This window comes from Nothoprocta perdicaria, unplaced genomic scaffold (assembly GCF_003342845.1).
Source record: "Nothoprocta perdicaria isolate Ctin4 unplaced genomic scaffold, notPer1 scaffold_330, whole genome shotgun sequence".
NCBI classification, from domain to species: Eukaryota; Metazoa; Chordata; class Aves; order Tinamiformes; family Tinamidae; genus Nothoprocta; species Nothoprocta perdicaria.
In genome coordinates, this window is record NW_020455567.1 from 48,558 (window position 1) to 61,871 (window position 13,314).

Here is a 13,314-nt window from a genome sequence, read left to right on the forward strand (position 1 = left end):
GAAGTCACAAGTGAATTTATTCACTTCACAGAAACCCCCAAAACAGACAAATCATAAAGCAGAAGAAAAACAGGGAAAACATCCTCACAACTCCTCTACCTCATCTGAGACACATACATAACTTATGACAGCCCCTAACTAGCACCATCACTATTAACCAGGCAGTGCAAAGCTAATGTAGCCCAGCAAGGCCAACTATTCTCTCRTTTCCTGCTCCTTCTTTGTCCTAAGTGCTCCCTTAATAACGCACGCTGCTGATTTTATCCTACCAGACACCACACAGAGGCAGGAGGGGAGCAACAGGGCCGGTCGGTGACTCGGGAAAGCCGAGCTGCTGCCCCCCAGTCCTGCTTTTCCTCCCCAGCGCTGCGGCACTACGGCCAAAAGTTCCACGAGAGCGCTTTAATACCATAAATGTGACATAAAATACATATATGAGACACTAAGAGGAGCTCAAACACAACCTCACCGTTTCCTCCAACCCCTACCTGCCACCAGCCCCTCAGCAGGGACCCAACTGCCCCCTGCGGCAGTGCGCATGCGCCCTCCCCGCCCCGCGCAGGACCCTGGCACTGCGCATGCGCCCTCTCTGCGCACGGGCTCGGGTGCCGCAGTGCGCATGCGCTTGTCTGCCCGCGCGGGGAAAACGGTTTCCTAACGGCTCGACGGGATAGCGTGCGGTCGGTCTCGGTGGCAGTGTTGAGGAGACACCGAGGCATCCGAGGAGTCGTCGCGGGCGGTGAGTCCCGTCCCGGGTAGTTGCGGTGAAGTGGGCTGTGGAGGTCTCCCCTGTGAAGCCGGCAGCCGTAGAGAACCTGGGTCTTTTGGGGAAAGYTTCTTTGGCAGAAACTACAATTCCCGTCATGCATCTCGCTTTGAAGGTGGAAGCGGTGAGGGGTGGTGGGCAGCGATGCATGCTGGGAGTTGTAGTTAGGGGAAGGTGTACCCGGCTGTCGSGACAGTCGCGACCACGGCGACGTGGCTAATGGCGACTCCTGTGTCACGGCGTGTTTTAGAGTTTTCTCGGTTGTAGCTGTTGCTGTTGCCAAGGTGAGCGYCTGTTGTGTCGTGACAGGGGCTCCTGTATGCCAGTCATTTCTGATAATTGCTCTTTTCTTGTGTCTGCACGGGGTGTTTTTTTTCCTTCCATTTAGTTTACAGATAATGAAACGCCACCACACTGCTTCCAGTAAGACGGGGGAGACCTCTGYTGAAGGAACAGTAAAAAAATCCCGTAAATCAATACATCAACAAGGGTCTTCCAGCAAAAAAAAGGGAACAGATGGAGGAGGAAAAAAAACAAATCAAAAAGGAGAGGTAATTATTATTTTGGGTCAAACAGATTAGAAAAGTAACCTGAGAGAAAAATAGGGATTTTGCCCACTTTTTTTTTTTCCCCCTGTTGGAATGCCAGAGAGTATTTAACAGATTCGCAAATAGAGAGTATTTCACAAAATAAAGGTAGTCCTCTTGAGAAAGTGTCCTGTACGAACATTTCCTTGAGGGAGCGCTACTATAGCTGTGAACTCTGGAAACCAAAAAGCAACATGTGCTATTGTGTGTTTGACCAGTAGAGGGAAGTATTGTCTGAAAAAAAACAATAGAGTAGGCTGGCTTTGCTTTTAAGCAGGGTGATAAAATCTGTGTTCCTTCAGCTTAAGTGAARCTGGTTCAATTCCAGACTATAATCTTCGCACATCTTAAAGTTGGCCTGAAGAGCTTTTTGTTGGAAAAAGCTTGCTTGACAGCTCACATCATGAATATCATTATCTCAAGATGTGTCTGGATAAAACACTTTCTCGCCTTGCGTATTTTTTATTTCATGACCTTACTTTTGGAATAAGTGGAAATAAAAATTGCTCGACTTTATCTGCTTTAGAGGAATAGTATTTCCTAGTCCACCAAGCCTTACCTGTAGTCAGTAGTAGCAGATCGCTGTCAAGCATTAAAGTGCCTTTACAACCTTTTCTGTAGCAGATTGAGGGTAGTAAATAAATGATTCCGCAGCAGCAGATATGTCCCAGTTTCCTTTGRTTTAAACTTTTCTTTCCAGCAGGTCACTCTGACAGCCAAATGGAAAGCTAAGGGACCCAAGAACTATTCTCCTGCAGGTAGGAACATATTTTTTTCTTATGTTTGTCTCTCAAAATGTAATGTTTTGGGAAATACTCAAATGAAAAAGTAATAACTGGTTTGTTGAACTGATAGGTGTATGAAATACGTTGTTGAAATAAGTTTCATCATTTTCTTTCTAAATAGTAAAAATGATGAATCACAGCAAAGTTTTAGTCACTGTATWWATACAGTGACTGTATACTTTATTCATATAAAGTATACAATACATGCATATACAGTACATATTATTTGCAAGTAATGTTCTCTGGTTCTGGATACTTGTGATAGAGTTAAAATGTAAAATCTATTTCATTCTTGGTTTCTTGCTTGTATCACAAGTGGTTTTGTGAAAAATACTTGTTAAATGTGAAAGTTTTTATAGGAAAGAAAACTCTTCCATTTAATGTTGATAGATAATAAGTTGATATTTTTGTGAGAGGGAAAAATCTTCACAGATAACTTTTTGACCACCATACAGTTGAATTATTTACTGCAAAGCTGTTTATCCACACTTGATAAATTTCTTTTTMTTTTCATCAATTTCTTTTTCCCCCTCTCCCTCCTTCTGCTAGTACAAACAAAAGAAAATGGTTCTTCAAAAGAGATGAAACTAAGCAGTGCTGAAATAGCATCTTGGCAGACTCTGTCAGAAAGCAGTAAGCAGTTTCTGGAAACTATGATGAATTCAATAATACTGTAAGTGCAAACTATTCTGGTGATTCTTTTCTGTCTGCTTCTCTAAGCAATAAAGTAAAACACAAATACTTATCTAAAGTTGTAAATTCTCATCTAGACAAGATTCAAATATTTACTTTGCTTGCTAAGTTCTTTGTGCTTTCTGGCTCTGTGATTAAAAAAATATACCTTTATTTTCTTTCCAGTTCTCTTTTGTGCCAACAAAGAGAGARGAAAGAAGATGTTCAGAAACACCTCAATTTACTGAAACAAAGGTAAGAAATTAAAAAAGGAGCTGGAGAAGAGGTGAGAAAATGGAATCTGATTAATCCCTTACTGAACAGKGGGGTTGGACTAGATCTCTAGAGATCCCTTCCAACCTTAACCACTCTGYGATTCTGTGATCCAGGTTTTTTTGTACAACGCTCATAGGAGCAATCCTATTGGAAGGAAAAGTTGATAGAAAATCAAGGAGATTCTTAACAGATCCAGAACAGGTATCTTAACAGTACAACTCATGCTTTCCCTTTTTGCTGATACAGGATGCTGAGAGTTTTCAAGACCTTAAAGGTACCTCCAAGGAAGCTGGGCAACCTGAAGAATTTGCTGAGTCTTCAAGTGGCAGAGAAACAAACGCTTGAGACAAATGAAGAATCTTTGGTACAACTACAGGTAGGAAAACAAGAATGGGAAGAAAATGTATCTTGTCTTTCTTCTGCTTGTTAGTGTGTTTTAACCTTTTGGCAGAGATGYTGTCCCCCCTAGTCATTATTGTCATCCACCTTTGTTATTAAGCAGTGTGTCTTTTTGGCTGTTGTCTCAGTTATTTAACTGGTGCTTTGGAGAAGGGACTTAGAAGAATCAGGAAGTTTTGAATACTGTATCAACAGATGGAAGAGAGGATAGTTCTATAATCCTGTTAATTTTTTGTTCTATGTGTGTGTGTGTGTGTGTGTGTGTGTGTGTATATTTATCTTCCTCTCCAGTCTTAAGGACAATTTGTTTGGGAACTCTTGCACTGTATTTGATACACATATGGGTCACTATCTCCAGAGAAGTTTTTATTGCTGTTCCCTCTTTCTGTCTATTTTACTTTAGGAAGAAATAAATGAAGCCAAGCGATCTGCAGAACACATGGATGAAACTGTACAGCAACTACAGTACAAAATMCAAGTGCTCAGGAACAAGTTGAAGGAAGAGGAAAGAAAGGCTAGCAAGGTATTTGGGATAAATATTGCTGCTTTCGGATAAGGAGAAAATGTGTTTCTTGTGCTAGCCCATCCAAATTGTTTCYACTGACAGCTTAATAACAGGGAGTTGTCAACTGTCTTTTGGAATTGTACCTTTTCAGTCATTCCAAGTTCAATTGCAAAACTAAGGAAATTATTTATTTAGAAGTTGGGTAATAGCAGGCAATTTCTTTTTTTCTTACTTCCATTTTTCTCTATTTTTTTTTTCTTCAYACCACAGGTATTACAGCAAGACTGCAGTGGAGCACTCCACCTTCCAGAACTCCCTAAGCACAGTTTAGAGGCACCCACTCTGCAGGTGAGCAGGGAGAGTATTTTTAGAGACAACTTGGCAGGACAGGAGTGCCATAGAAAGTGTCTTTATCACTTAGCTTTCTTAGCCAGAAGGCACAATATATATTACAGTTTTTTTTTTTTGTTTGTTTGTTTTTTCATTCAGAACTATATGCCTGTGTGGGTAGTTTGTGTGTGAGTGTGGGTTGATTTGTTGTGCTTTGTTTGCTTGTTTTTTGTTTTTTTTTTCCCCCTCCCTCAAAAGCATGTAATGTAAAGGTCCCCTGTATCTTTCTAGTGTCATTGTGGTTCCAGGAAGCATGTAATCATTTCTGATGTAAACCACGAAGTAGCTCTAGAAGGCAAGGTGCATCTTTAATCCCTCTCTAAACTTAAACAGCTACACTGTATTAGCCTGATGGAGTGAAATTCCTTTTGGAGTCAGTAAAATAAATCTTCTTATTGCCTCTTATTCTTGATATTTTTTTTTTCTTTAGAAAGAAATTTTGAAGATAAAGAACAAGAATGGTCTTCTAAAGGATATGAGCATTATTCAGCAGTCAGCTGAAATGAAGAACATGTTAACCCTCATTGAAAAGATCTATGAAAAGGTGGACTTCATTTGAGAGACCGAATATATGGTGTCTGCTTTGAAGCAAGATAACCTCTGCCAGTATTCTATACTATATTGGCATGTAAATGCTTTTGAGCACTGTAGTGATTTAGGTACTCTGTCAGGAAATCTTTTGACCAGTGGGGCCTCTTCTAATGAAGATACATATTTTCTTAGAGGAAGAGAGGCTCATTTGCACTTTTTATAGGCTTGGGCAATGTCTTTCATTGTATTTGGGCTTTTATATCAAATGAGAAAATGTCGTGCTTCTCATGAAACTAACACATATTTCAGAGTTAAATCCTCTTTAAACTTGAAGCATCTAGTAAAGTTAAGTCTATCTAATGCAGAATTGCAAATCCTCTTTTTCACCTTCATTACCTTTTTTTTAATAAAAAGGCCTATACTGCAGGAGTCTGAGTCAGACTAYAGAGTTTTCTTACCTTGTTTTGAGCAGTAAGTTGAAAATGTATTTTATATCCGGTTTATTCATGGGGAAAGCAGTTGAGAACTTTATGGAACAAAATTTTCTCAATAAAAWTCTCAATTATGTACTCCATATTTCATTAATTGCAAGGTATCCTTCAGCCTTAGAAAATGAAGCTAACTGTACACTTTTCTTATGCAATTCCTTGTCAGCAGTAGAACTTCTCCATYAAAGGATCTAGTTGTTATACAGCACTTTCCCTAGCTGACTTATCATTTGGAAAACTTAGCAGTATTTTTAATATTGACTTAACCAAGAAAACATTTGTGCATTTGTTTACAAGCTTCTGGTACCTTTAATGAGGCACAAGRTAATTATCTCTCTCTCCCTCTGAGAGGCTAGTTGCTGTGTTTTGAATCAGGACAGCAGCAGACAAGTTTATGATGGGTATATCTATTGGCAATTATTAAATGGTTAGAAAGCAGTATTGAAACAGGAAGTCCCCGAATTGTTGATTTACTTTTCATCATACATGATGATTCTSTGAAGGACAAGACACTGAGGTCAAATGAATTATTGTTTGTATCTGTAGCATTTCCTACCATCCTACTAGAAAGGCTGTGATCAGAGTGCTTTGCAGTTGTTCCTGCGTGATTAAATCTTGATCTTTGTATCAAACTGGTCTGACAGGAATGAACAAAGAGTCAGGCAAGGGTCCAACAGGACTGCAATTCTGCTGTCCCAAGACAGTATTTCTGGATGCCTTGTTAGGTTGATTTCCTCTTTGGCAGAGTACGTCCCAGTTTATTTCAGGTTCTAATTCTTTATGGCATGAAGCTTAGTACTGAGCTTGAATTTGATCCTTGAGAAGAAGACAGGTAAGTATGTACAAAGCAGATCATTGACTGATAGCAATGCAGGGAGATTAACTTCTCAATGAAAAATTAAAAGTTCTTACCAGAGCTCTGTACATTTGTACAAGCCTTTTAATGCTGAATTAACTCTGCTTAAGGAGYCCCTCCTCCTTAGGAGGTGTGGTTGGCTCTTGTTTTGATCTCTGTGCTCCCCCAAAGAAATAAACAATAAAGCTTTTAGGAAAAATACACCACTTTGGAACAACACAACTATATTTTCAGTGTCAGTTTTTTCTCTGCTACTCTGCTGTTGCTTGTGTAGAAGTGACGTGCACGTGGACCCATTTTCCTATAAATTCAAGCTCATCATTACACTTTGGAAGTAAGAGGTACAAGACAGATCAGGTAATAAGGTAAGTGATCAATTGGTCTATCAGTGCCATATTTCTTTACACTTTTAAATCTATTTCTAGGCATAGAACTATAAGAAGCATCCTTCCGTAAATGTAACTGTACACTCCAACACATCAACATTGTCTTTAGTTACAGATGCACATGCACACTGATGGCACTTTTGTGGCCTGGAAGCAATTTCTGTCTTGGAAATAGTTAGAAAATGGCTTTAAGAAAGGTGGATATGGTCATCTTGTAGGTATTTTTTGTGAGCATGTGAAACAACAGGCGACTAAGGGAGAGCTTGAAAGTAATGATATATCATATTGATCTTGAAAGATGTTTTCCTGTCTAAGGCACAAGTATGATTTTGTGAAAATGTAAGCTTCAGTGCTGTGAGAAACTATGAACTATGATATTGTTTATTAAGATGTATGTTAAGCCCAATATAACGGTTAAACCACAAAAGATGTGAAATCACTTACATAAACTAAAACAATCGCCAGACGCTGGTGCAAGCAGAGATAACCACAAGATTTTAAGGAACTAACAGAAATGTGACAAACTACCCCATATAAGGAATAAGGGGTCAACTATGGGACAAGGGAGGAAGACTTCTTACTTCGGCCTTAACGACCACCAGGAGGCAGAAAACGACCCCCTAACAACAACTGAAGCATGCGCAGAGTACCTCCACTATTTCACAAGCACGGAAGTAAAGATGTATAATAATAGACTGTTTGAACTGCTTAGTACGGCAGTTGGCGGAGCGCAGACTCCCCTGCCGTCCAGCGCTGCTTTTGCTCAATATTCTACTTGCTACAATTAATAAAATTCTAATTGGACTATGATCCTTTGTGGTCGTAATTTATGACAAGTGCATTGTTAATATTCTTTCGTATTGATCTGGGGAGCAAATTGCCTGTACATGTGTTGCTAAATACTGTGGCTTACTCATTAATGACACCAATAAGCAACCCAATTACTGTTGATTGTTAGTCATTTTCCTGTTAAACGTCTGTCATTTTGAAATTGGGCTAAATGTTTGTAACATATTCAGCCTGAAGTGATTTAAAACATTAAAAAAACCCCCAAAAAACTGTGGAATATAATCTTAGAAGAAAGGACAGTCCTTTTCTATTTAAAATAATTCCGTAGAAGCCTTTTTCTATAGGTAACAGATCAACCACAACACTGTGATTTCAGGAAAAGTTGGTGATTGGTTTGCGGTAGAAGATTTGCTACAAGGCTCACATGTATTATGATTTATGTCACCCATGTCAAGACCATGTCAAGATCCTTCTATATAGCACTTAGTACTTATCAGTTAAGTACTTATTTCTTATAAGTACTCAGTTAATCAGTACAGGCTGATTAACACAGTACAGGCTGATTAACACCAACTCTGTTTTTTTCATTGTCTGAGTTATCTGTTGGATTAATCCCTTTGAAGCAGCTGTATGTGTCTAATAGACAAACAGAATTTGGGGATGGATGACCAGAGACTCCTTTGTTACAGGATTTGCTGTTCCATCTGCAATCTTGAGTTGTGATTAATTTCAGGATCTTTATTAGGTGAAGACTGATAGTGCTTGATGGCTACCATAAGGTTATGCTTATAAAGGTAAAATACTGTTAAGGTATGGTAGGTTATATGACAAGCTGTAGCAAAAGGAAATTTTTTTAATATAGATTGGTATAGATTAGAGGAGTGAAATAGATTAATGGATGTGACAGTTCTGGGAAATTGTTCATTAGTACCTAGTAAGAGTGTTCAGGCATATATAGCCTTAAAGAATTTAGTGTTAACAGTTATGACGCTTATTTCTTACAATATTTACCAGCAAAAGTTAGCATGTTTTCTTTTCAGACATTAGAAAGACTTTGTGAATCTATCCATAAGCTACCTGGCTAGTGTTGTCAAACACCACCCCATCTCACTGATCTCTGTACATCCATCTATTGAAAAAAAAATACATATTTATCGCCAAAGGTTTCCATAGAAAAATGCTGAGAGGGGGGACCTGTAGAAGTTACTGTATTTTATGAAGCTGTTAGTTATGTCACCCAGTTCCCACTATTTTTTTTTTTTTTTTAACATGACTCTTCACATTTTGTCTGTATTTCCCAAGCAAGTCTGCAGGAAACATGCTGGTGCTGAACTGTTCCGTTAAACTGCAGATGCTGGAGAAAATGTTAATGTGGAGCTTTCCCGAGTCTCTCAAGGTAGCACAAAATCACGAGTCTTTTTAATGGTGTTTCACCCACGAATCGGGACATTTGTCAGGAAATTAAAGCTATGGGCAGGTGGTTGTGGTTYTTGTGGACTGGCTGAAGACTACACCTGAGAAATCTGTTTGCTTCTTTCTTAAGTATGTGGAATTTTCTTAAGTATGAGTATTTGCTCAGTGTATGCCTTAAAGATGTGCACTTATGTATGCATCTTTTGGCTTCCAATTGAGAATCTAAATGTGTACTTTCAGCTCTGTGTTCCTGGTTCAGTCCTTGGTTTATAAGGAAAGGGGACAAATTCCACATTAACGTGTCTCAAGCTGCCTTTCTTCCCTTGACTCTTTAACCTGCAGGTTTATGGAGCTGTGATGATTATCAACCGAGGGAATCCCTTCAGGAAGGAGGTGGTGGTGGACAAGTGGCCAGACTTCAAAGCTGTTATCACCCGGCCACAGAGGGAGGTAGATTGAGGTGTTTTGTCTTTGTTCCTGAGCTGTGGATCCAACAAAGCTTCTTCTCAGTTTTGACAGAGCAATGGTATAGCTATAGAGCAAAGCTCTATCATAAATAGCTCTCTTGCTTGAGGGTGTCTGCTGAGAGTACCCGAATAGCTAACCTCTGAACAGCCTCTCTGAACCTCCAACTATTTATTGGATCTATGGGGATGAATTTTTGTGAGTCTTGGTTCCAATGGGAACAATGGAGGGAAGAGGGGGAGAATTTGTAATTCCTTTATGTTTTTTTTCTCCAGAGTGAAATGGATGACCTTGACCATTACACCAATGCCCATGCAGTTTTCTACAAGGAGCTGCAAGCTTACAAGGAGCTTCTTGAAAACACGAACACTATTAACTGGGGGCAAATTTTTCAGATACAAGGTATAGTAGAGCTCTGATGTGTATATAAAAAAAAAAACAGAATAGGTGAAGTAGGTGGTTTAATAAGTCTTGAGGCAATGTGGATCCTGTCATGTTACTTCTAGGTAAGAGTGTATTTGAATTATTTCTTTGCTATGCGCTTTTTATTCTGTAGGTGACATACAGCCTGAGCAGTAGCGATTGTAAATGTGGTAATTAGAGGTCCTTTGAAAGTCAGTGGTTGGAAGCTAACCCCAAACAAGATCAAAATGGGAAACAAGGCTGAAAATTTTAGTTGCAAAGGATACTAATTACTAAAAAGAAAAACTTGCCTATGCAATAGATGAATTTTCTGACGTGAAATTTTTGTATTAGGCCTGTCTAACTTACTAGAGTTCTAACTGACTATGAGAGTTAGATGAGGAGGTCACAGGGAGAGTGTCTGTATTTTTGGGGTTCAGATTAGCTGAATAGCATGGCAACTTCTTATCTTCAGTTATACAATGCTACGGCCAGAGTGTGGAGAGTCATAAATCTGGAGGTCTTGTATACCTCTGTAGTTCCATAAAAGGTATAATCTTGAGCTTCTATTTTCAAAATGTGCTTTCTTTTTAAGGTGTATTAGTGTTTCWTTTTTTTTTTTAATATACATAGGGCTCCAGGATGGAATATGTGAAGTATCTAGAACTGTGGCTTTAACTAAGGATGTAGATGTGAAAATATCCTCTTTCAGGACTGTTATCCATTCCGATCCGGATACAYTTCCAGATATCAGATTTCAGTATGTATAATCACATTGATAAATTTTATTACTCTCATAATATACTTAGCGCAAGTACTTTTGCATCAAAATAACAGGAAAATTGCTGGACTTTCTCTGTGATTGGGCCAAAAATTTAGTGGGGAATGACTCAGAAAAAAAGGACTATTACCTTAAATATTTTCAAAGTTTTTCTTTTGCTGTTTTATATTCTAGAATAGTTCCCATGCCTTCCTTTCTTGACAAATGAATAGCTTTCAGAGGTCYCCTTTCCATCTTATTTGAGTTTCCTGTGTCAAAGTTCATTAGATTTCCTTGATGGATSTGGGATTCCTGCAAAGCTTCAGAAGAGAGCTTTACAGACAGTTTGTAGGCCCTCTGTTTTCTGATGTTCCCTGCTTAGCAGATATTGGCTGATCAGAGAGGGAACCAGAGCAGGGGAACCAAGAGTAGGAGAACCAGAGGACCTTTTTTTCCCTGGAATGTCCGAGTAACGAACTTGTAAACCAAAGAGAAGCCACCAATCTGGGAGGCTGAGAGATTAGATATCAAATCCCTTCCACTGTCCTGTGGTAGCTAGGATGACAGTTGGGCTATTTGCCTTCCTTAACATGTTGTCCACTCTTCCTGCAGGGATTAAAACCCTCCTGGCGCGTGTCATACATACTTAGGATTTCCCATTTGCAAAGACATAAAATAGTCAGGAGTTGCATACTGCAGAAAATGCAGTTTGCAAATGTCCCAGGAGTTTAAAATACTACTTTAATTACATTGTTAGTAGGACTGGAAGATAACTTGCCAATGATTTGCATGGGAAATTTAGAGAGGTCCTCCCTTACTCAGTGTTTCCCAGACCTGCAGTCAAAGGAACCCACTTGTCTTAGGTTCTCTTTTCTGATAAGGAGTAGGAAATCTATTAAGCTGTAGTATGTGTCCTTAAATCTAGTGCATTTGCTTGGAGAATATTAGGAACAGCTTTCTGCCTAATACGTTTACTCTACTGTTTCTTAGGATGGACCCTAAATTAACAGTGTCTTATCTGGACATCTCCCATGCCAGCCTGCTGAATGAAACCTGGTCACGGGGAGGTAATGCAAGGTGCCAGCGGTACCTTGCTAACCTCATTTGCTGCTTCCCCAGTGTCTGTATCCTGGAYGACAAAGGGTGTCCCCTCTCCTGGAGCCTGACAGACCAGTTTGCCACCATGATTCATAGTTATACTCTTCCAGAACATCGAAGGAAGGGTTACAGTAGGCTCGTGGCTACCGCTTTAGCTAAGAAATTACATAGTCAGGGCTTTCCAGCACAGGGCAATGTTCTGGAGACAAATACCCCATCTGTAACAATGCTGAAAAGCATGAATGCCCAATTTCTTCCCTGCTCCTTTATTAGAATGATTCATACACCTTTTCATTTTTTATCTAAACCTCACTTGTAGGTCTGTACTCAATTTGTGTGCTATAAAATTGTTTGGTGATACTTAACAAATCGAGTGACATCAGAAATAAGACAGGAGAATCCTATTCAAGCCTAAAGTCAAACATGGTAATTGCTTGTGACTTCTCTGCTCCTGGCACACTGCTTATGACAAGTTCAAAAGACTTAGAAAAGGATATAAGGTTAATAATTGTACTTGGTATTTCCTTTGAACTGCCCCTGATCGAAGAATTATTCTTTCTGCTTAACCTTTATAGACAATTCATTGAATATCTACCACAAAATCCTTGGACATTTCTAACCCAAATCAGTTTCACTTGATGTCAGCCCTCAGGCCACTTCTTTCCCTAGGATGACTTAGAAGACCTTGTGAATTTATGAAGCAGAGAAACCTCCAAGATTAATTTAAAAAAATTAAAAAATAAAACTGAATAATAAATAGTAGAGAACTTTTTTAATATCCAGTACAGGAAAAAAATCTGTTCTTCACTGTATCTCCTTTGTGATCAAGGTAGTGGCTCAAGGTCACCTTTTTTGCTAAGTCTTAATTCTGAATCCTTTAAGTCTAGCCYGAACCAGGCTAGACTTAACCTTAACCAAGGTCACAGAGAAAGACATAATGCAAAGTACTGAACCTGAGTCAGTGGAGACCCAAGCTAATGCTTTGGCTATGGCCTTAATAGCAAAGTCCTACTTAGATTTCAAGATCAGTTACACTGTAACAATGCCTTAGCTTTGTAATCTCATTAAGTAATAATGAAATAAATACTTAAAAAACCCAACTATTTTGGCAAATACTATGTTGTCCTTAGAGGAGAATTAAGTAGTGAGTCAATTCCACTCAATTCTCTGTCTACATGGTGTGATAGTAGCTAATACAATGGAGTTACACAATGTTGACTTGTATCATGCATTACTTACTGAAAGGACTGGGAAGTAAGTTTTTGGTTACACAGAACATTATAACAGACATACGTGTTTACATATATAGGAATGACACCACTGAAAATCTCTTAATTCTGGAGGAGTAAAATTGCACTCTTTCTAATCTCTGTGTTACGATATAATACAGATTTCCACTTATCTCAATAGAGATAAAGTTCTCTTAACAGGACCTCCTAAATCTGAAATTATATTCTTTGTGCTCGACAATTTTCTATGAAGAAAAGAGAAGGTAAAGCGTCCTGCTTGGTTAAGCTGGATTTTCCTCTATGTGTAAACCAGCACCTGTGTTTCATTGCTCTGGGTTCAGGTTCACCAGGATGTGATACATCTGCCAGAGGAGTTTCTTCCACTGCCCCGCTGATGCAAGAAATGACATTTGAATCCCTCTCTATCTGGATCTGTCCTCCCCATCTCCTTTGCCTTGTTCAGCATAGCATGAAAGAGTGTTGTATGTGAACTAGGAATCCAATCTGTGCTGCTTTC

At 39.1% G+C, this 13,314-nt stretch overlaps 2 protein-coding genes across 4 annotated transcripts; both read left to right on the forward strand.

The window, feature by feature from the left end:
- The first annotated feature begins 627 nt into the window (after nt 1-627).
- CENPQ (centromere protein Q) lies at nt 628-5,440 on the forward strand. 3 transcript variants are annotated; one of them, XM_026043596.1, is made up of 9 exons: nt 628-739; nt 1,155-1,317; nt 2,054-2,111; nt 2,688-2,811; nt 2,997-3,065; nt 3,333-3,462; nt 3,889-4,008; nt 4,261-4,338; nt 4,811-5,440. In XM_026043596.1, the coding sequence occupies exons 2-9, from the start codon at nt 1,165-1,167 to the stop codon at nt 4,937-4,939; spliced, it is 861 nt and encodes a 286-aa protein (XP_025899381.1). In that variant the 5' UTR covers nt 628-739; nt 1,155-1,164; the 3' UTR covers nt 4,940-5,440. The 3 variants fall into 3 exon arrangements, with proteins under 3 accessions (XP_025899381.1, XP_025899383.1, XP_025899382.1); XM_026043598.1 differs by having other exon boundaries at nt 2,057-2,111; XM_026043597.1 differs by lacking the exon at nt 628-739 and adding an exon at nt 1,015-1,050.
- Nucleotides 5,441-8,748: 3,308 nt separating this feature from the next.
- On the forward strand, nt 8,749-11,887 carry GLYATL3 (glycine-N-acyltransferase like 3). The gene is made up of 5 exons (XM_026043592.1): nt 8,749-8,826; nt 9,186-9,293; nt 9,584-9,710; nt 10,344-10,470; nt 11,461-11,887. The coding sequence occupies exons 1-5, from the start codon at nt 8,749-8,751 to the stop codon at nt 11,885-11,887; spliced, it is 867 nt and encodes a 288-aa protein (XP_025899377.1).
- The last annotated feature ends 1,427 nt before the right edge of the window (nt 11,888-13,314 follow it).